The 23,333-nt window shown below is 45.5% G+C and overlaps 1 protein-coding gene across 1 annotated transcript in view; it reads left to right on the top strand.

Moving 5' to 3' along the window:
* The window catches only part of ABCA4 (ATP binding cassette subfamily A member 4), a 150,722-nt gene that overhangs the window by 110,864 nt on the left and 16,525 nt on the right, over positions 1–23,333 (top strand). Inside the window, exons 27-39 of the mRNA XM_043878203.1 lie at positions 929–1,188; positions 1,811–1,935; positions 2,423–2,521; positions 3,332–3,518; positions 8,271–8,365; positions 9,849–9,881; positions 11,286–11,391; positions 11,526–11,600; positions 11,874–12,043; positions 13,960–14,137; positions 18,587–18,702; positions 19,705–19,852; positions 22,619–22,742. Of these exons, the coding sequence (XP_043734138.1) occupies positions 929–1,188; positions 1,811–1,935; positions 2,423–2,521; positions 3,332–3,518; positions 8,271–8,365; positions 9,849–9,881; positions 11,286–11,391; positions 11,526–11,600; positions 11,874–12,043; positions 13,960–14,137; positions 18,587–18,702; positions 19,705–19,852; positions 22,619–22,742 (1,716 nt within the window). The remainder of the gene's footprint in view (positions 1–928; positions 1,189–1,810; positions 1,936–2,422; positions 2,522–3,331; positions 3,519–8,270; positions 8,366–9,848; positions 9,882–11,285; positions 11,392–11,525; positions 11,601–11,873; positions 12,044–13,959; positions 14,138–18,586; positions 18,703–19,704; positions 19,853–22,618; positions 22,743–23,333) is intronic.

Raw genomic sequence — 23,333 nt, forward strand, 5'->3', positions numbered from 1 at the left:
CCCAGCTCTCTTTGCAGTTGTTCTTGTCCTGGAGGGCTTTAGGAGAAAGAAGTGGGGGGCCAACCAGCCATCTTCTAGGCTCTCTAGGTCCAGCAGCACATTCTGCAAATAAATTTTAATCAGGGATGATACACTCTAGCTTCAAAATAGCTGATGACTTGCGATGGTTTATAAAGCACATTCAAATATGTTAGCTCATTTAATCTTCATAATAATCCTTTTCTTGTTTTCATTTTACAGATGAGAAAACTCAGATTCAGACAGATTGAGTCATTTAGACAAATTTGCACATCTAGTTAGTTAGAGTCAGGATTCACACCCAGGTCTCCCAACTCCTAGTTTATTGGTCTTTCCACTTTCTACTTCTTGGTGACCTCTAGAAATATAGGAAGAACCAAGCTGACTCTTTTTTTCATGTACACAGGTTATACATGAATATATTTAGCTGTTAAATTCAAATAATACAAAAAGGCTAACCCTTCCCACTTCATCCCCTGCCCTGTCCAGCTCTGCCCCTGAAGTGATCTTTTAACAATTAACAGGTATTCTTTCAGAACTTTGCACATGTGTACACATCATGAGTGTATGTGTATACATAAAACATGTTTCTGTCCATATGACACGTGCTCTCTAACATAAATATGGTCTTATTAGACGTATTGTTCTGCAACTTTTCTTTTTTTTTTTTTGCTTATATGTTTTGAACCTCTCTGTCTTATCCTCTTTAACTGTATAGAGAATTTTTAAGCACTTTCAGGCATTTTTGTCTATAGATGATTTATATCAGAAAGTAGAATTTTAAAAATTTTATTAACCTTCCTGACAGATATTTTGTTTCTAACTTAAATGAAGGGAAAACTAACACAGTAAGAAAAAAGTTGACCTTGTGAATGTTTTTCTAAGTTACTCATTCCGTCTTCCAAACCAGGAGGGATTCAGCAGAAAAGAGAAAACATCAACCTTCGACAGCCCTGTTTGGGTCCTAGCGAGAAGGCCAGACAGACTTCCCAGGGCTCCAGCAGCTGCCCCAGGGAACCAGCGGCTCACCCGGAGGGCCAGCCTCCACCCGAGCGGGAGGGACACCGCCGACTGAACTCAGGAGTGCGGCTTGTCGTCCAGCACGTGCAGGCACTGCTGGTCAAGAGGTTCCAGCACACCATCCGCAGCCACAAGGACTTCCTGGCCCAGGTATTACTGCAGTCTTTGGCTGTGCTTGTTTGCTGGTGGCCTCCCCAGCCTCCCCATCCTCTCCCAGGCTTTCTTGTGCATGTGGGGTCAGACATCGCCACGGGTACCACCTTTGGGTTCTGTCAGCTTTGTTTTCTCCCTGCCAAACTTTGCTTCTTCTTGGTAACATGAAGCTTCTTTGCAAGTATTCTAGTACACTTAGCAGAGAAAAATAGCATAATAATGAATATATTAATATTGGTTTTATTTTTATAGGGGAAGGTAAAATCACGTTTTTATTCATTTTCTGCAGACCCTACGTCATTGTCTGCTTTTTCTCTTTAGATTTTTTGTTCAGAAGCAGATACTCTGGTTCACCTCTGGCTGAGCATTGGCCTACTTTAGGGTTCATTACTGGCCTGGTTCAACCACCCTTCAAAGGGTGGAATGTCCTCTGTTCTCCTTTACAACTTGCCTTTGCACATCCTCCCATCATGTTCATCTCTATTAGGAGCTAGGTATGAGGCTGCCGGATGAATGTTTAAAAGACTCTGTGTGTGTGTGTGTGTGTGTGTATGTAACATACCACAGCCTAAGTTATGTTTATTTTCCCACAGCCTAAGTTATGTTTATTTTCCCACAGATTGTGCTCCCGGCCACTTTTGTGTTTTTGGCTCTAATGCTTTCCCTCATCATCCCTCCTTTTGGTGAATATCCTGCTTTGACCCTTCACCCCTGGATGTATGGACAGCAGTACACCTTCTTCAGGTGTGTAGACTCGTCTCCAAAGGTCATCATTCACCTCCTTGGGTTGTGGGGCCCCTGGGGCCCCTGCTGCTTGGTGGGGCCCTGAACTTCCCACTCTCTGGGACAGTCACCAGTGTGATAGGGGTCCTCAGGCTGCCCTCAGAGAGGAAGATAATTTACCTGCCACTTGGGAAAGGTGACCGTCATGTGGACACCCAAGACTGCCAGGAGTAAGGAAAGAGAAGGAAGACAGTGGGTGAGTGGGTTTAAGCTCCCTTGTTTTGAATTGCAGACATGATACGGCATCAGATTACTGAGTGTGTTCAGGCAGCCTACCTACCCCCTTCTCAGGAGACCCAGAGCCACATCAAGGCAGCGTCCCAGGCCCTGTGTACATGCCTGGCACACAGTACCCATTCAGTAGACATTTGCTGAGTTGCATGTTGGTGGCTTTGTTCCTCTGTCCCAGTCACGTGTCCATTGACTATGCCCCTCTCACTCTGTCTAGCATGGACCAGCCAGACAGTGAATGGCTCTCGGCACTTGCAGATGTCCTTGTGAATAAGCCAGGCTTTGGCAACCGCTGCCTGAAGGAAGAGTGGCTTCCGTAAGTCCCTATGCGCCCCTGCTGTAACACCAACAGCTGCCCTGGGAGACCCCAATAGTGGGGGCCCAGGATGGCATGGTTGGCAAGACCCCATCTATATTACTCAGACACTTCCATCCCCCTGAGCAGCACTCACCTGGCCTCTCCTTCAACACCTGTGTGCAAGGGTGTTCACTAGCTTTCAGGAAGCCTCTGCATCACTGGATAAGTCTCTATTTCTATAATTCTCAGTATTAAGTTACAAACTGAGTTGACATATGCTACTCACAACTTATTCGAAAGGAATCTAAAGGAGGAAGGAAAGAGATGGGGGTCTGCTCTTGTGTAATTGGACCTAGAATGGCACTGCTTACATATATGGCCAACTTTCAATATTGCTTTCAGTGTAGAGAAGAGAGTTCTAGAGGAAAAGTCATGCTTTCATTCATTGGTGGTTGAAATACACCAAGAATTTTAAATGTTCAGTATAATTTTAGATGCTTTTTTCATCTAGTCTTTTTCAGAGTTATTTGTGAGGACCAAAATAGACTAATTTCAAAGTCTTGTATTTGTTCCCTCAACAGAGCTGCCAGCAGATAAAAGGGAAATTAAATCATTCTAGACAATCTTTGCTCAGACCCACAGTCAATCAACAAAATCCTAGTCTTGATTTTTCTTGAGCAGAAACCTTCAAGAGTAGAAGAAAATGCATGGTTCTGAGGAAAGGGGAAAAAATGGCTAAGAAGGAAAGGGCTGGGTGCTATTTCTCATTTTTAGGAGTTTTTATAAACTTTGGATCTGAGTGTGGAATATGCTCTTGTCTTCCATGAGGGAGCTCCCCTGTGGAAATTCAAGCCCCTGGAAGACTCCATCCGTGTCCCCGGACGTCACCCACTTGCTCCAACAGCAGAAATGGACAGCGGACCAGCCTTCGCCTTCCTGCAGGTGCAGCACCAGAGAGAAGCTCACCATGCTCCCCGAGTGCCCTGAGGGCGCGGGGGGCCTCCCGCCCCCTCAGGTACCTCCCCCCGGGGCTAACAGCTAAGTGAAGGACTGAGTGAGGCTCTGGGTCCTCACCAACCGAAGGAAGTCCCTGACCAAAAGTTTCATTTCCATTAAACCCTCCCGTTCAATCTAGTAAGAAAATATATTCAAGTATTTAGAAAATAATACATCATACATGCTTAGTATAGAAAAATTAGAAAATACAGATAGGTCAGAACAAAAAGATATCACCCTATCCCTTGGCAATAACCACCAATAACATTTAGTTTTTATTTGTTCAAACGGGGTTATATTCAAAATGTTGTCCTGAAACCTGCTATCAATAACATATCGTGAACATACGTCCACATCAGTAAATATACATCTACCTCATCATAACATGCCTGCACACTATCCTACTGTTTGGATTTGCTTTAATTTATTTCATCTCTCATTGGAGAAGGAAATGGCAACCCACTCCAGTTCTCTTGCCTGGAAAATCCCATGGACGGAGGAGCCTGGTAGGCTACAGTCTATGGAGTTGCAAACGGTCGGACACGACTGAGCGACTTCACTTCACTCACTTCGCTCACTTCATACTTTATCACTGGAGAAGGAAATGGCAACCCACTCCGGTATTTTTGCCTGGAAAATCCCATGGACAGGAGAGCCTGGCGGGCCGTGTTCCATGGGGTCGCAGAGAATCAGACATGACTGAAGTGACTGAGCAAGCAAGCAAGCAAGCATCTCTCACTGCTGATAGGAGCTTTCCCGATAGCTCAGTTGGTAAAGAATCCGCCTGCAGTGCAGAAGACCCCAGTTCGATTCCTAGGTCAGGAAGATCCCCTGGAGAAGGGAAAGGCTACCCACTCCAGTATTCTGGCCTGGAGAATTCCATGGACTATGTCCATGGAGTTGCAAAGAGTTGGACATGAATGAGCAACTTTCACTCGTTGCTGAACATGTGGGTTTTCAATTTTTCTCTGTTATAAACAATGTTGTAGGGTCCATCCAAGTGCGCACTTATTAACAATCTTAAGGAGTCTGCCATGTGCTGTGTGATTGACATGCATACACAGACACACACATGCACACCACAGAGTTAGCAATCTGTGTTTTTCAAGGATATCAGCAATCTTGGCTCTGAGTGGCATCCTCATGGGGTTCTAAACGCCATAATTTATCACAGTGAGCTTCTCCATGGGGTTTCAGAGACAGTGAGCTGGGCCAGAGAAGTCTTACTTTGTCTAAGGTTGATAACAGGCCTTCAAGCTGACTAGGACAGAGCTGGGTCCTATATGGTCATCTCTCATGGTTTGCCAATGAATGAATGAACAAATCCCCAAGAGGCAGTGGGATGAGCACCATCATCATTGGCATCAGAGAGCCATGGATGGGTTACTTGGCCTCTCTAATAAATGGGAGATAATTTCCTCACTTATAAATTGAAGATAACTACACTTTCTTAGGGGTCCCAGATGGCTCAGCTGGTAAAAGAACCTGCCTGCCAATGCAGGAGACATAAGAGACGTGAGTTCAATCCCTGGGTCAGAAAGATCCCCTGGAGGAGGGCACAGCAACCCACTCCAGTATTCCTGCCTGGAGAATCCTTATGGACAGAGGAGCCTGGCAGACTACAGTCCATAGGGTCACAAAGGGTCAAACATGACTGAGGCGACTTACCATGCACACATGTACTTTCTTAACATTATTATGAGAATTAAATGAGGTAAAGTGGATAAGGAAACTATTGTTTAGAAATATATTCAACTCAAGTGATGACAGCCTCCAACAGTGGGATAAAATTAGACACAGCTTGCCTCTCTTGTGTAAAAGTTTATGTGGGTGGTCCATGGTATTCTGTTTTGTCACTCCTTTATAGTAAACAGGCTTCAACCTCATTGGCCAAGATGGCAGAATCACCTTTCCAGGCACCAGTTGGAAGAAGGGATTAAAAAAAAAAGAAAGGGCAATATGTGTGAACACACAATCTTTAAAGGAAGGTTTCCAGAGGCGACCACACAGCACTTTCAAGTGCACATCATTGGCCTGAACTGAACGTCAAGGGAGACAGAGAACTATAGTCTTTGCTCTGAGTGGCCTTGTACCCAACCTATGCCATATGACAGAAAGGCAGAGCAGTAATGGGGGACAACTGCATTTTGCCATAGCATCCATCACAGTTTCTGGCTTATAAATAATTCTGTGTTTGTGAACATCCTACGTTCCTCTCTTTTTATACTAAAAGCATAAACCTTTCTATTTCCCAAGCAATATATTTTCCTTGTGAATCATAACTTAGCCACTATAGGATCATGTGCATGTGTGTGTGTGTTTAGTCTCTCAGTCGTGTCCAACTCTTTGTGACCCCATGGTCTATAGCCCACCAGGCTCCTCCATCCATGGGATTTTTCAGACAAGCATATTGTAGTGGATTGCCATTTCCTCCTCCAGGGGATCTTCCCCACCCAGGTACTGAACCCGCATCTCCTGTGTCTCTTGCATTGCAGGCAGATTTTTACCCACTGAACCACCAGGGAATCCAGGGATCCCAAACTCAAGGGCCTGTCCCACTTCTTGGTACCCCGGAGGAAGCTTTGCTTCTGTTGGGTTTGCTGAGGGGCCCTGTGGCTGCTTCTACTCAAATTCATTCATTGTCAGGGCACTGAGCCTGTGACCCTGTGCAGTGGTTAGTCCTCGGTCCTTGAGAAAAAAAGTTCAGAGCCAAAGTCTGATAAAAAGCAAATCAGTTCCTGTGGTTTCCTATGACTCTTGCTTTTCCTCACCATCATTCATGCTTCTCTTAGGAGCACCTGTATCAGGGATCTGCATAGAGGCTGCTCTGTGTGTGTGTGTTCACACCCACTCACGACACTCATTCACACACTCTCCCCCATTCAGCCCAGAGTAAGACCAGAGTATGGGCTTGATTCAGAGGTCGTAAATTGTCCCCAAATGGAAAATGGGGTGGTGGATGTGTTCTTCTCTAGGGTCCTTTCCTTCTCTAAAATTCTTTGAATGGTGTTGGGTCCTGAGTAGGAGGGGCTCCATCCGTGACTTCTGGAATGCACAGAGGTAAAATTGTAGGAGTATTGCATTTGACAGAATTTTTAGAAAATATTTTGTCTTAAATTTCCAGTCACCAGCCATTGTTCCAACCTAGATTCCACCCGGGGAGCCTAGCAGTTCACCCAAGTGCCATTTGCAGCTCTAGAAGCAGGTGATGGAGTAAAAAGAGCAGGGCTATGGAGTCAGAGAGATGCAGATTCAAGTCCTAGAACAGCCACCCACAAGTTCTATAACATGGTACAAGTTAGCTGACCTTTCTGAACCTTAGTTTCTGTCTGTAAATTAGAGCAACCCTTCTTTCACAAGGATGTGAGGATTGAGATGATGTATGTAGAGCATTTAACACGATTCCTGGCACACAGTAAGCATTCAGCCTATGCTAGTTCTCCTAGAGTTAGAGAGTAACAAGGTGAAGAAAGTGAATTGGAGAAGGGAGTAAAATGGGAAAGGGGCGGGAAAGACAAAAACCATGGAAAAATGAAAAGAATGATGATGTATATTGATGGTGGTTTACCCTGCCAGGAATTTCCTCGTCTGCCTCTGGGTGGCACTCTTGACACCCCAGGTTCATGACTGACCAGAAATTAAATGCTATGTAGGGGGCAGGAGGAGAAGGGGACGACAGAGGATGAGATGGCTGGATGGCATCACCGACTCGATGGGCATGAGTTTGAGTAAACTCCCGGAGTTGGTGATGGACGGGGAGGCCTGGCGTGCTGCGATTCATGGGGTCGCAAAGAGTCGGACACGACTGAGTGACTGAACTGACTGATTCTCACATTTAAAGTGCCCCCTGGTGGTCAAACTTTTGAATTCTCGAAAATCTTTTGATTACCTCAGAGTTCTAGGTGAATTTTCAGGGATGTCAATTGTAAGGCACTGTTTGAGTTCTTTCATTCACATCACAATTTATTGTGTCAGCTCTGTGCCAGATACTATTCTGGGTGCTGGGGACACAATAGCTAAAAAGTCAGAAAAAGTCCTGGCTCTCATAGAATTTGTATCCTATCCTACAGACAAAAGCAAGTAAACAGATGGATTGGAAAGAAAATTTCAGATAGACATGAAGGTGTGAAGACAATACTACCATGTGTGACTGGATACAGAAAATACTTCTCTGAGGAATAAACTTTGGGCTGAGATTTGAACGATGACAAGTTAGCCATGAGAGGTTGTCCAGGGAGAGGGAGGGGATGAGAGGTGTGCATTAAAGAAAGAGGAGAAGTGGGGGGGACGGGGAGTGAGGGGGTACCTACAGATGAACTCAGCCTTGGTAATGAATTTGGATCTGGTCCTGGGGCTTATTGGAGTGTGGTAAGCAAGGCAAATGCTATATTCTAATTGATTATTTTTTTAAGCTCAGTCTGGCTACTGAAAGGAGAATGGATTGTGGAGGGCCAGGGAGGAAGCAGAGACCCGTCTGTAGAGGTCCAGGTGATGCCTGGGTGGAGACTTGGTTTAGGGTGATAGTGGTAGAGCTGGAGACATGCAGATGGATTGGAGATTGATTCTGAAGTGAAAACTATCCTGGGTCGTCAGTGGAATAAAGAAAAAAGAGGGTTTGAAAGTGACTTTCACATCATTGCTGTGGGAACTAGGGAGACACCAATCCTTTACTGTTTTCCCAGTAGTTGAGTCTACAAATAATTTTTGGAAAAGAACAAGTAGTTTCACCTCAAATTCAGAAGTAATTAATGCAGATATGTCCTTGCTTCAGAGAATACAACGCAGCACTGAAATTCTGCAGGACCTTACAGACAGGAATGTCTCCGACTTCCTGGTAAAGACATATCCTGCTCTTATCCGAAGCAGGTAAGATACTTTTTTATACTTTTCATCCTGGCTCCCTTGGGAAAATATTAACTAGGATCAGAAGATAATTTCCTCTCATGACTTTTCAACAATCAGGGCAGTGGAATTTTTTCTTTTTCTTAATTTGAAAGTCTCAACTGATAGAAAAGGCAATTGGGGCATATACCAGTCAAATGCAACTTATGATGATTAATTTTGTTTTGTTTTTGGTTTTGTTTGGGCCGAGCAAAGTTTAACCCATGCACTACTACAAGTAAAATAAGAAAGTATAGAATTTTTCCAAAATACAGTCTCATATTTTAAGTAGTTCAAAAAGAGAGGTGAAGTTTGGAGGAAGGAGGGAGAGTAAGGGGGACAGGGAGACGGCAAAGAGAGAATCCAAAAGGAAAAGAAGCAACAAGGCGAAGGGAAACAATGAGACCAAGGTAGGAGCGAAGCAGCGGGAGAGAGTCCACGCGAGCCCGCAGGCTGTCCAGGGTGACGGTACCTGGAGTACTCTAACTGTGAATTGTCCCCTGTATCACTGCCCGTTCCAATGCCAGTGCCCTCCTCTCAGCTCAGCAGCTGTTCTCACCGAGCTCCACCCAGGATGGACCAACTTCGGCAGCCCCGTCACAGCGAACAGTGAGACAGGAGCATGCTATGGAGAGAGGATTAGAGGGGACCCTGGGCTCAGCCCCACGTTCTCCGGAATTTTAAAATAAAACATACTGTCTAACTTTAGTCATAGTTTCAGTTGCTTCCTCTTCCAGTCCCTAAGCAAAGGATTAATGGACTCAGTTAACTACAACACACTGCAGATGGTGAAAGCAGCTGCTGAGAAAGGAGTGCCAAGCTAGCAGTTAGCAAATGAGGAATACCATTCCAGCACGAAAATGCAAGCAGAGTGCATAGAATTTATTCAATAATGCAGTAAACAATGACCCCATCCCACCCTTTGTTCTCATCAGCACATTTGCAGTGTGGAATTTTGGATTTTGTGCTTTGTGGCGAAGACAGTTTGTGAGCCTGAACTATGAGGACTAGAGCTGGTTCTGTGTTTCCTATCTTGTAATTTTGTCCCTTGTTGGCTGGAAGTCAGTCCCTTAAACTCTGCACTAGGAGTAATTCAGAACTTCCTCCAAGCGTGCAGGTGATTATGAGAGTCTCGTTCTTGCCAGGTGGAAGAGGGGAGGGCTGCAGCCTTCATTCCACACTGGCATGGTCATCGTCATATTTTCTGGGTCCAGATCATCTGACAGATGACCTTACAACAGGGCCAGCCAGAAGGCCCAGCAGTCAGGATGTGACGGGAGGGCAAGGGATAGAAAACAGTCTTTTCTCCACAGATTTTTTTCAGGCTCAGCCCTTGGCCTGTGAAGGGCTATCAGGAAATACAAAAAATGCCCCTGAAGACTGGGACACCCCAGTGGGCATTTGGGGAAGAAAGTTAACACTCCTGTATATTTGTTGTATTCACTGTATGATTTGTTTTGGCTTTCAGTTTGAAGAGCAAATTCTGGGTCAATGAACAGAGGTAAGAAACTATTTTTGTAAGAAATTAAAATCTCAGAGTGATCTATTTTAAATTATTGCACATTTAAAAAGTCACACCTCAAAGTTAATGGATGAGCTGTTCCGAATGTGCTCAGGAATTTATAAGTTATGTCTTAAGGGATATGTGGCTACAGACACCCTGCACCCAGAAGATGCTCAGCAGTAAATCTTCTCGGAGGACATAAATGAGAGGGGATACTTCCTGAAGAGGAGTTCCGGAGCACTGTCCTTCAGGGAGGTTCTAAAACCTCCAAGCAAATAACAGTTTATAGCAAGAGCACAAGTATCCTTCGCCCTGGCATTCCTTGGCCCATTCCATTTAAGACTCAGGGAGTCTGGCCCAGCCCCAAACTCACCCTGTTCCTGAGGTATCCAGGAGGTTCATGTGGTTCCTCAGGTTTGAGAATCTTCCAGAGACAGTCTATGAGTGACTGGCCTCCCTAAGCTCCCTCAGGAACAGGGCCTCTGGAATGAATGTGGAGCTGATGTTGACTTGATTTCCTGGACAGGCTCTAGGCCATGAAAGTAAAATTCAGCTTTTAGAATCATTCCCTAGAGAGTAGTGAGGGGCCTCAACTGAAGCAGAAAGGTGGGGAGGTGAGGAGGACAAGTTGAGTCTCTAAGAAATGAAGTTCTCCTCCTTTGCCTCCCCCACTCAATAAGTTAATTTTGTTTGTTGAGAAGTTTGGCTTTTATGCTGCCATTGAAGAGTTTTAAGCCAGAGAGTGACACGCCCAGGCCAGTGTTAGGGCACCAGTGTGGAGGATGTGTTAGACAGGCAGAGACCCAAGGCTAGGATCGCAGTTGAAGACCAGATAGGAGTCAAGGCAGGGAGTGGTGAGGGACTCCCTGACGCAGGGATGGGTGAGAGGCACAAAGAGAGGATGGCCCAGTGGGCCAGGTTCAGTGGTGAGTCCAGCACACTAGAGGTACCTGCAAAGTATAGAAGCGGCACAAAAGAGGAACCACTCGTAGGGGTGGGGGAAAGTCAGGGAAGACCTCAAAGAGAAGACAACACGGGACAGATGAGTTGGAAAGGCATCCAGAGAAACTAGCAGCCCTGCAAAGGCAAAGAGACCTCTCGGAGCTTGTGGTATGACTGGATGGCCGGAATGGGCCACTGGAGGTCAGGCATGAGGAGGGTGAAGTTGGAGAGGTTGGCAGACACCAAGCTCAGAAGGAGTCAGGACTGCATTCTGGAGATAAGGAAGAAGCTGTGAAAAGTTAGTTTGTAAAGTGAAGCCATGTTTCCCGCTAGTCCAGACAATTCCTACAAAAATGCACCTTTTCCTATAGAAACTGAGAGCTATGACAGCCATGAGGTGCACCCACATGGTCACATGGTTCATGACACAGAACTGAGGGCTTCTTGTTCCCTTGTCAGGTATGGAGGAATTTCTATTGGAGGAAAGCTCCCAGCTCCCCCCATCACTGGAGAAGCGCTTGTCGGATTTTTAAGCGACCTTGGCCAGTTAATGAATGTGAGCGGGGTATGTAAACAGACTGAAGATTTGGTGGGACTTTCAACTTGCCACCTATGAAATAGAAATGATCACGAGTGCTAAGAAGATGTGGTGAGGGGGAGTGGGAGAAACCCTCTTGTTTGTTTTTTATGGCTTTCTAGGGCCCTATCACCAGAGAGGCGGCTAAAGAAATGCCTGCTTTCCTTAAACAACTAGAAACTGAAGACAACATTAAGGTATTGGCCCTGCATGATCTGCCTAGAGCTAAAAACTCACATGAGCTGGTGGTGGTTTTATTTTTATTTTCCCAGCTTAATTAAATTCCACCCCTCCTCCTGTTGAAATCTGGCATGAAATGTCTCCCAGCTGCCAAAACCTTCCTCCTGCTCACATTCTTTTTCCTGCAGCTCATTTTTTTTTCTTTAAACAGCTGCCGTTAAACAGCTCTGTTTAAACAGCAGAGTGTCCTGTGGAGGAGAGCCTAACGAAACCACCTTTCTGCCCTCTAGGTGTGGTTTAACAACAAAGGTTGGCATGCTCTGGTCAGCTTCCTCAACGTGGCCCACAACGCCATCTTACGGGCTAGCCTGCACAAGGACAAGAACCCCGAGGAGTATGGCATCACCATCATAAGCCAGCCCTTGAACCTGACCAAGGAGCAGCTCTCTGAGATCACAGTGTAAGCCACCGTGCCCCCAGCCTCACAGAGTTCTTGTCGCCTTCTCCACTCTGACTGCCGCAGGAGGGTTTTCACCAGCAGGAGCTGCCAGACTGGATGGCAAGCTTGTTTAATCAGGCGCACAGAAACATGAGATTCCTTGCACCAAACTGCTTGGCCATTCTTTCTCCTCCCTTATTTGGAAAATAAGCATATGTTTGGTTCCATTCCCTTTTGGCTTTTGGTAACATATTGCTCCTGGAACTTACACAAATCGTCTCCTTTCCAATATCCAAAATGACTGCCAGGAACTGGGAAGTTCAGTAAATCTTTCATCGCCCCAGCAGTAATTATCTTAGATTCCAGTAATTTCCCCCAGACAGTCAGGCTTTGGACCTGTCAACATATCCTTACCTTCCTAAAGCATAGGCTCAGCTTCAAGAAGTAAAAACATCACTCTTTTGCAATTTGTAGCATGTTTGCCTTATCAAAGGCCCATATTTGGTGAGAATGCCTTTGTTAGTATGAATTCCTTCTGGAAGGCAGTAAGGGGGCCCTGTATACTCCAAGTGCCCTGACCATGCTCAAGGTCATGGCTAAACTTGGATCTGAAGCCCTAGGGACCTTCCTTGGGACACCCACTGAGGCCCTAGACTGAGGGAAAATAGTCTTATGTCCATTCCCACTTAACCTAAGTTTCTGTACTTTCTGCCAAGCCTTTTGAATATGAAATATGAGATAGGAGTCTTGTGATTATAAGAATAGTATATAAAATAGTATATGCTCATCAAATAAGGTTTATAGAAGAGAGTTTTAAGGACTAAGTTTCTACAACCCAACAATTTCGGGTATTTCCTCTAACAATTTTTTGGTGTTTCCTTCTGATCATTTGTTCTAATCTTACTATATGTGTGGATCAGGCTATCTGTCATTTTAACAGGGGCATCGACCAGCACATATAGTGCTTTTGTGGGAATTAGTGAAAGGTGCTTCAGGTGGCGCTGGTGGTAAAGAACCCGCCTGCAATGCAGGAGATGTAAAGAGACCCGGGTTCGATCCCTGGGTTGGAAAGATCCCCTGGAGGAGAGCGCATGGCAAACTACTCCAGTATTCTTGCCTGGAGAATTTCTCGGACAGAGGAGCCTGGCGGGCTACAGTTCATAGGGTCGCAAAGGGTTGGACTCGACGGAAGCAACATAGTATGAAAACATGTTCCTTTGTCAAGGTGGGCACTGGCCCACACCAGAGTTCATGGCTCGTATGTGAAGGCTGGGTTAGATTTCAGCCCACACTTGCCCCCTCAGGCAGATGCTTTCTACCTGATCCAGGAAAGAGTGAATATTGCCAAGTGCCCGCATAACCAGCCTATTCCCTTCTCACTTAAACTTACATTATAGTGTAACATTTCTCTGTGTTCTGATATGTTTCTTAAATGCATGATTTAATAATTTATTGCTTTTAAAACGTATTTCTTTTCACAAACCATATATCTATCTACATAAAAATTCAAGAGTATCTATAGACAAATTATTAGAACTAATAAAAGCATTATAGTGCATGATATTTTTGAGGTAAAAATCCATTCCTATACACAATCAACAAATAATTAGAAAACATAATACAAAGAGAATGTGTCTAGACTTTCATATTAACAGGGAACAGTGTATGATATTACATACATTGGTTATATATTACATAACTTTAACATTCAACATCAGCCTAGAACAGGAAACACACAAATCTCCACTTCACCTTCACCTTGACCCAGTTTGATTTAGACAGTCAAGTGGGATGACAAGCTTCAGGTTAAGAGAGGGGTTCTGGAGGCTGCTCCCTAGGGTGGGGCGAGGACTTTGCAGAGCCTGATCTTTTCCTTCCGCTTCTACTCCTCCTCCTTCACCTACCTCTCTCTCCCCGTGTCTCCCATCCTTCTGCAGATTGACCACTTCGGTGGACGCTGTAGTGGCCATCTGCGTGATTTTTGCCATGTCCTTCGTCCCTGCCAGCTTTGTCCTTTATTTGATCCAGGAGAGGGTGAACAAGGCCAAGCACCTCCAGTTTGTCAGTGGAGTGAGCCCCACCACCTACTGGCTGACCAACTTCCTCTGGGACATGGTAAGTCTCAGGTCACGGCACCCTGGGCCCAAGGTGGTGGGTGTTTGTGTCTGTTCTGACTGAAGGAACCCAGCAGGGTGGGGCTCTCATATGGCCAGGGCTGCCAGAAGGTGCCATGCCCAGGGCCCAAGCTGGGGAAAGATGCAGGGCGCAGCTTAGCAACTGAGGTGGGGGGTGCTCCAAATGTCCTGCACAAGGGGCCTTCTGACCCACCAAAAAATTACTGCTCAGCAGGCCTGAAGCTGGCCTTCCTGGGAATAATCTGGAGCTGAAGAGGTAATATAAAGAGGTCCTTCACTCTACACACTCTTCTTAAATCTCAGCCCACCCTCAAAGTGGGTAAAATGGAACCTCCACTGTGGTTGAGTCACCAGATAAACATAGGATATCCAGTTAAATTTAAATTTCAGATAAAACAATGAATAATTTTTAGTATAGTTTATCCTGACTCCCCCTCAAATATTGCATTCTTACCCAAAAACATTTATCAGTTTTTGACCTGAAATTCAAGTTTTATTGCATGTTCTACATTTTTATTTGCTAAATCTGGAAACCCTTATCCAGTGGCCTTATTTTGCTTTCCCAACCAGATCTTCATTATATTAGATGAGCTACCACTTCAGAGAACATGAAGAAAAAGCTATTTATCAAATCAGAAGCAGACTACTACCTCAGAATCAGAATTGGTGGGGGAAGAAAGGGGTCAGGATGGGCTACTTTACTACAGGTCACAGGGTCCAAATGACTTGACAGCAAAGATCTGGTTATAACCTGGGAGTTGTTCTGACACCAATTCCAGTCTATTCCAGGCATCTTGGGTAACAAAATACTTTGTTTTATCTCAACATTCTAAGACTAACATGAAGATGTTAGTCTTCCACTTCATGTGGAGATAGAATATATCATGATGGAGACCAACACAACCTTTCCCACTATGATTTTTAATAATGATGACAGATTTAGGGTTTATGAAGACACGATCTCTTCTCTCTCACTCAACTTACTAAGCAGCCATCACTTAACAGTATAAAACTGGTAATCACCAGTAGCAACTAATCTTTCCTCTAGCTTCTGTCTACCTGAGGAAACACTTATGAACTCACGGGGAGGAGGTCAGAGACAACAAGCCTCCCTTTGAACAAGAACATCACTTGTAGTCACTCATGACGGCCTGTGCTTTAAACATGAGAGAAGCTAGGCTCTCCTGCACTGAAAAGCTATTAAAGTGCTGGTTTTGCATCCTATTTTTTTTTTCAAAGACAAGGAATAGAATTACATTTGAGGCTGACCCACACATGTGCCTGGCTATAGACAGAGATCTCTGAGCCTAAGGAGAAATTTGTGGATGGAAAGACAAAGTGAGTGTCTGAATGGGAGATGATTCTAGCGAAGTAGACCCTTGGCAGTCTAACAAAGAGCCTGGAAATGGTGACTATGATGCCAGCAGGCTTCCTGATGCTCTAGAGTTTTAAGAATGGCCTGGAGTCAATTCAAGGAGCTATATTATTGGAACTAAGCACCCTCGTTGGCCAATGGTAAAAAGATAACCTGAGGTCATTGTTGAATAAATGAACAAACACATTGTTTATATCATTCACTCAGCACATATGTGATGTTGTAAGTTCTTATTTTTAATATATCATCTGGTTTTCTTTTCTTTTAAATTTTGAAATAACCACAAACATAACAACATTGAAAATACAGTTTGAAACTTTTTTCTGAGCCATTTGAGAGTAACTTCCTCATAAGATACACACATACACACACACACACACACACACACACACACACACTGCATTGCATTGCCCTGTCTCTTCAATCTCTCAGCCTGGGATGGATCCTCCCTTTCCTTGACACTCATGACTTGACACTTTTGAAGATCGTAGACCAGTTGTTTTGCACAATGTCCATTAGTTGGGGTTTGCCTAATGTTTCCTCATGATTGGATTCAGGTCATAGCAGCAGTTTCATGAATGGATGCTCTATTCTGCTCACTACATCCTATCAGGTAGCTTCTAATTTCAATTTGTCCTATTACTGATGATCACTTTTGCCACTTGATTAAGATGGTGTCTGCTGAGCTTGTCCACTGTAAAGTTACTCTTTTCCCCTTATAATTAATCAGGATTTGGAGAGCGGTACTTTGAAGCTAGGGCTTCCCTGGTGGCTCAGTGGTAAAGAATCTACCTGCCAATCCAGGAGACATGGGTTCGATCTCTAGGTGAGGAAGATCCCTTAGAAAAGGAAATGGCAACCCACTCCAGTATTCTTGCCTAGGAAATCCTATGGACAGAGAAGCCTGGCAGGCTACAGTCTGTGGTCTCACAAAGAGTTGGATACCACTGAGCGCGCGCACACACACACACAGAAGTCTGATGGGCTAAAGTCCATGGGGTCGCAAAAGAGTTGGACATGACTAAGTGACTAAACAACAACAACAGACATTTAAAAATTATTTCTTCATCTCCTTTCTCTTTCCAGGGTTTGAAACCTAAATTACCATTAAATGAAAGAATTAAGTAAGTTCTAATTTCATATCAATTTTCCAGGTTACTAAATATTTTTCATTTGGGGTATCAATGATATTTTTAGATGGCCTCCACAATAAGATGAGAGGAGTTATTTAGAAACTTAAAACTTCCACTAAAGAAAACACAATTTTTAAAGTTTTCTAGCCTCATGGAGTCCTACTGAAACAGAGTAAGCTCCCCAACCACAAAGTAATCTTTTAAATTTCATCCAACACAAAAGTAAAACTGTAACAATCCTCAAGAGATTGCTTTACCTCAAAGAAAAAAAGATCTGTAAGGCAGCTGAGAGGTCACTTTCTTCAAGTCTGTTTCTGGGACGTGGACATCAACCATACACAGACACCTCCTTCCCCAGGACATGACTCAGTGACTAAACAACAACTTTGAAGTTATGTAAATATCCTGGTTTTTTAAAATCAAACTTTCCATTTGTTCGTATGTTTACTTATGCTTTTATGGAGTCATGGTTCCTGTGTTAATCCACAGATTACAATCTGATACCATTCTTACTGATTTTGGTGCTCAGATTATCCCCCATTTGGCCAATAGGAACTCCTCCAAGCCAGCTCTCATGCCCTTTTGACTTATGTCTGCATGTTCCTTGAATTCATCCAAGTTCTCTGCCCAGTCCTACCCTGGAGTCAGTCATCTCCCCAAGGAGTTCTGGTTCCCTCCAGTGGAAAATGTCCTTCAAAACCAAGATCTTGGTGGTGAACATATTCATTGCCCCTGGGGTATCAATGGTCCCAGGCCTTCACAGTGGAGACAGCTAGGTGAGATACACATGTATATACACAGACATACACACATGTGCATCTGTATTTCATCTATGTGCTGAACTAAACTGAACAATTGTTGTTGTTCTTGCTGTTGAGTCACTAAGTTGTGTCCAACTCTTTTGCAACCCTACGGACTGTAGCCTGCCAGAGTCCTCTGTTCATGGGATTTCCCTGGAAAGAATACTGGAGTAGGGGTGCCATTTCCTTCTCCAGTGGATCTTCCCAACCCAGCGATTGAACCTGCCTCCACCATTGGCAGGAGGATTCTTTACCACTGAGGGACCTGGGAATCCAACAAAACTGAACCGAACATTCACTAAAAAACACCACTAGTTCCAATCTAGCACTACAGGTTCACTCTGGTTTCTGTCTTTCCATGTTTGTAACTCCCTTCTCCAAAAATGAAAAACTGGTTGCTATTGCCCCTGACTCATTTACCTGCCTGAGCAACACACCTGTATGTATTAAGTTCCCCGTCTCTGCCTTCATCCTCTCCACTGTGTGGACACCCTCCTCTCCCTCCTCCAGCCACCCGCCTTATTGTGCAGGTCTCTCCATTCTGCTCTGGCTCTGATACCCCACACCAGATCAGCCCCCTGTAAGGACACCATCCTGACCCCCCCTGGGGTTCCAACACCCCGTACCAGGTCACCTCCATGGAGCCCTTCTTAGGTTCTCATTCTGCTTGGGGCCATCCTGACTCCTCCCCAACCCTCACCGTGACTGCCCACCTTTCCCTGGCCAGCCTGATGGACTAAATTCTGTTAAGAAGAGAGGGAAGGAAGTGATGTGAGACCAAGGATTTTTCTATAAATTTTTCTCAATTCTGGAGACATGCTTAGAAAGTAGAATCAACAGAAATTTGAGGCTGATTAGAAAGAGGAGAAATCAGGTGGAATTTTATAATTCGTTGTTTCAAAAGATACAACTGAAGGTTCCCTGTGCAGGGAGGTGGGGGTGAGGTAGGGTAGGAGGACGAAGGACACCTTTACATACGTTTGCTAGCCAAGAACTGTTTATACAAATAGAATCAGAATCCCAAACTGTAAGTCCTGGAGGAGCCTGGCCCAGCCCTTGTCTTACTGAATGAGAAACAGAGGTGCAGAGATTAAGTGCCTTGCTCCCCTCTTCTCTTCAAGATGAATTACACTGTAAGTGCTGCACTGGTGGTGGGCATCTTCATCGGGTTTCAGAAGAAAGCCTACACTTCCTCAGACAACCTTCCAGCCCTTGTTGCACTGCTGATGCTGTATGGGTGAGTTCTGTGGGCCGTTAGCTAATGGGAAGGGAAGCCAGGGGAGAAGCTTGCTCTTCTGACAGAAAACCTGGGTTTCCAGTGTCAAGATCAGCTTCTAGTTCCTGGCAGGGTCTGCGGCTGCTGATCAGGAATCTGGCTGGCTTCTCTTTCTGACTCCACACACGGAGGTGTTCCTGCAGCCCAGTGCACTCAGGAACAATGGAGACACCCCCTATGGTTTGAATCTTAATCTTCCTCCACTCAAACTATGGCCTGACCAAAGTCTGAGAATCCATCACTGCCCAGTTCCTCACTCAGCTCTGACTCATTCATCTGTGGTCAATCTGTCCATCCCAGTGTCTCCTGTACCAGCCAAAAGTTACTTGTACATAGTACAAGTAGAATAGAAGAATGTAAAGTCATTCCTGGGTCAGGACCAGAAAATAACACAAGGATTAAATCCAATAGAATTACAGAGCATATGACTTTATATCCAAGCCCACCACTTACTATACATATAACTGTGGACAAGTAATTCACCCCACTGGGGCCTGAGTTTCCCCATCTGCAAAATGGAGATCAGGATACCTGGCCCTTCCTACAGGGGCCAGCAGTGTCTTGCCAGAGCAATGGCCTCTATTCATCTCTCTTAGAGAATTCAGGAACAAGTGTGAGTGTGACATATCCGCTCCAGTGAACTATGAATATTAGCCTGTGGGAATCTCAGCCCAACTTTGCTGACCCAGACTAGAATCAGAAGTGTTGCAGGGTAGAGAATGCTCCTATATATTGTGTAAGGTTTTATAATTTACAAGGCACATTCACAGCTACTATCTCATTGCTCCTCACAAAAACTCCACGAGGTGGTCAGGAAAGGCATTGTTGTCTCCATTCAAAGATGAAGAGCAAAGACCAAGGAAGGGAATATCTCTTTGGTTCCCCTGGACTCTTCATCAGGTCAAACATATGACCCCGTGTGAGAGGGGAATGAATTATATCTAGTTGTGTCATTTCACACAGGTGGGCAGTCATTCCCATGATGTACCCGGCATCCTTCCTGTTTGATATCCCCAGCACTGCCTATGTGGCCTTATCTTGTGCTAACCTGTTCATTGGCATCAATAGCAGTGCCATCACTTTCGTCCTGGAATTATTTGAGAATAACCGGGTAAGTGTGCCTTTCTCGGCTTCTTCGTTTGATTGTTAGGACACTAGAGACAGTGTGATGGTCAGGCAGAGCCAGGGGCAAACTCCACTCTGTACATTCTTAGTGTGTAAATGAATGTTGCTTCCTCCTTTCCTTTATCCCTCCCCTCTTCCCTTCCTTTCTTTGTTTCTTTAAGCTCTTTGTTCATTCATATGCTCTGAATGTCATGGTTTTCTGGACCCTTTCTGCAGGTTATAAAGGACCTTTCATAATTCTAAGCTTTTAGATCTTACTTCTTCAAGAAAATATCCTCGGGGACTTTGGGTCTTAGGTTTTACACACACATGTACACAAGGTAATGCATTCATGTAATTTCAGAATTTAAAAAGAACAGAAAGGCATACATGGAAAGTCTCCTCCTTACACCTGTTTCCCACTTGCCTAGCTCCATTCTCCAGAGGCAACGTTTTGTTTGAATTTCTTATGTATTCTGGAGTGCGTGCATGGGTGTTCAGTATGCTGACATATAAACAAATACGTATATGATCTTTCTCCCAATTTCATATACGTATCGTAACAGAATAATATGAAAATTAATCCTGAGATTAGGGTCAGGAATTTGTAGTGCTGAATGACCCATTTTTATGAGCTATGCAGTCCAGTTGTCACATGCACACCCCCAGACTGCTCCTTGCCCAGAAGGAACTGGCCAGAATGAATACTGAAACAATGGCAGTGCTCCAGGGCTGTCTTTGCTCTGCACTTGCTCCCCCAGCCCTCTGTGTCTGAGCCCTGGCGGTCCTGGAAACACTCCCAAGGAGCAGTGGGCCCTCCCGTGTGCCTGAGTCCCCAGCACCTCTCTTGCCCTTCTCTCTCTCAGAGGGTCTTTGCAGTTGAGAGGGCGGGCACCAGCCAGCACATCTGCACACCTCTCCTGTGGCCCCTCTCCCCACTCTTGCTTCCAGGCCTTGCTGGGAGGACCCAAGGCAAACCTGCATTAACCACCCAGTCCCATGGCTTCCTGAGAGCAACTCTTTCCCTGACCTCATCAGGCTTTCTATGGCCACTAAGCAAGAAGCAAAACCCCAGCTGTCCCATGACTGATAAAAAAATGTACCACATCACAGTCAGACCCCAGAAAGGAGGTGGATGAGAACACAGACTCCACCAATGACCAGAGCATCCTGGAAGACTGAATATGCTGCTCTTTAGAGTTGCTTTTGTCACAGGCTCACAGCTCACCATGTCTTAATAGAGTGTGTTACTTCAAAATAAAGAGCTTAAACCAACTCAAAACATCTTCCCTCCTGCAGGCTGCACTCATTTAGCCAACAATTACTGAGTGCATACCCCTCCCCTGCATAAAAAAAGCTGGTTGCTTTCCCCTAACTTGTGGAATAGAAGGATGCTGCAGAAATTCCCAGGATCCCACAGGAGGCTCCCCAGGTCACAGAGACATCCACTAGGAGAGCAGTGTGATGAAGGTGCCAATATAAACCAGTGTGGCCCCAGGAACTCCCTTCCGGTGAGGAAAGGACCTGCACACCAAACTAGGAACTGATATAAACGGCGGTACATAACCTTCCATGAGACAGTGTGTGACGGAACATCACAGGAGCAAGACTGATAAAGCCCCACAGACCAGAGTGGGCCAAAAGAGCTGGACTGTGGGGTCAGGAGGACCTTGATAGAGGAATTCAATTCAAACCTGGCTTGGAATAAGTAGTATTTTATTATCCCACTTAATAAACAATGAAGTACCTACAATGAGCTAATCAGGTGTTGGGTGTTTAGGAAGGACACCAAAACAATTTGGACCCAGTTCCGGCTCTCTGGGCACCAGTAAGTAGTGCAGAAAATATGCAGGTAAAAAAAAATTAATCATGGTGATGTGATAAGTCCTGTAAGAGAGGGTTTGACGTTTTCCCATGGGAATCTGGAAAGGTTTAGGTGAGAAGAGAGTATTTGAGCTAGGTTTCTGAAGAAGAGCAGAGCAGGAATCTGCCAGCGAGCAGGAGGGGAAAGAGCATTCTTTTCACTAATAGCAATGGTTAATAGAAGTTACAAGTGCAAGGGCCTAGAGATAAGAAGGTAGTGCCTTCCAGGAAGAGTTTGGGGGAATGGTGGGGAGGGATACATAGAAGGAGATGAGGTGATGTAAGCAAAAGTGAAGAGGCCAGAGAGGAAGGAGGTTGTACGGCAGGGATGGGCCAGAAACGTATGTCAGCCTCAGCCCCTTGGTGTCCCCTCTGCCCGACACTGACGCTTGAGGCTCACACAACAAATACTGAAAATAAGTCCCCCCAGCACAACCCAGATACCAGGGAGGATGTCCGGCCATCTTTTCTGCTGGTGACAGTTGCAGACAGCTGTTGCTGTCCTATCGGAGCTGAGAGGCAGAGCTGGAAGATGCTCAGGGGCCTCTCCTCTTTGGTACAAGCTAGGCTGCAACACGGCCAGTGACAGAGCCTGAGCCCCAATGCAGCCCGCAGCTGTACCAAGAGGGAGAGTTCAGGCCACGGGCCCAGCAGCTGCTGCATCTCCTGGTAACAAAAGCCTGGGAGCCTTCCTGTGTAATTTCAAAGTGAGTCTGCAGTGAAAGCTCCCCAAGCAGGCTGCCAGCTAGGGACACCTCCTGTGAGTATTCCCAAGCCTCCTACCTGCTTGACAGATCCCTCCAGCAGCCAGGCCCCTCTGGCTGCACACCATCCCCTGGCCCTGCTCCACTCAGGAGAGGGCAGACAGGCTTGGCCCCATCACTGACTGTCCTGCTTCTCTATATTTCAGACGCTGCTCAGGATCAATGCCATGCTGAGGAAGCTACTCATTATCTTCCCCCACTTCTGCCTGGGCCGGGGTCTCATTGACCTGGCACTGAGCCAGGCAGTGACAGACGTCTATGCCCGGTTTGGTGGGTAGCAGTCACGTGGCCCTGGATCCTCCAAGACTGGGAGGGCTCCAGTGGGAGTTTCTATGACCAACCTGCAGCCTGGACTGGGGCTGGGGGCACCTGGTTGGTCTGGGATTTTTTCCTGATACTAGAAGGAATCAGGGTGCTTCTGTGTCCATGGCTGAGGAGCATAGGTGAGGTCAGGGACAGTTCCTACTCTGACTTGAGCCGACATGAGACTTTCCTACTCTGACTTGAGCCAACACGAGACTTCGGTGATGGCTCAGATGGTAAAGAATCCACCTGCATTGCAGGAAACTTGGTTCAATCCCTGGGTTGGGAAGATCCCCTGGAAAAGGTCATGGCCACCACTCCAGTATTCTCGCCTGGAGAATCTTATGGACAGAGGAGCCTGGTGGGCTGTATGCTGTCCATGGGGTCGAAAAGAGTCAGACACAACTGAGCAACTAAACACAACACAGAGACTTGGGTTTGTCATGACTTAATCCCTTGCAAAAGGCATGTCTAGCTGAGCCTAGTGTTGTAGCTAGGTATTTCGGGACAGCTGGGACAGCAGGACTTCATTCCTGTCATTTTCTGGTGGTCTGCATC

The sequence above is a fragment of the Cervus elaphus genome, chromosome 20 (genome assembly GCF_910594005.1).
Source record: "Cervus elaphus chromosome 20, mCerEla1.1, whole genome shotgun sequence".
NCBI lineage: Eukaryota > Metazoa > Chordata > Mammalia > Artiodactyla > Cervidae > Cervus > Cervus elaphus.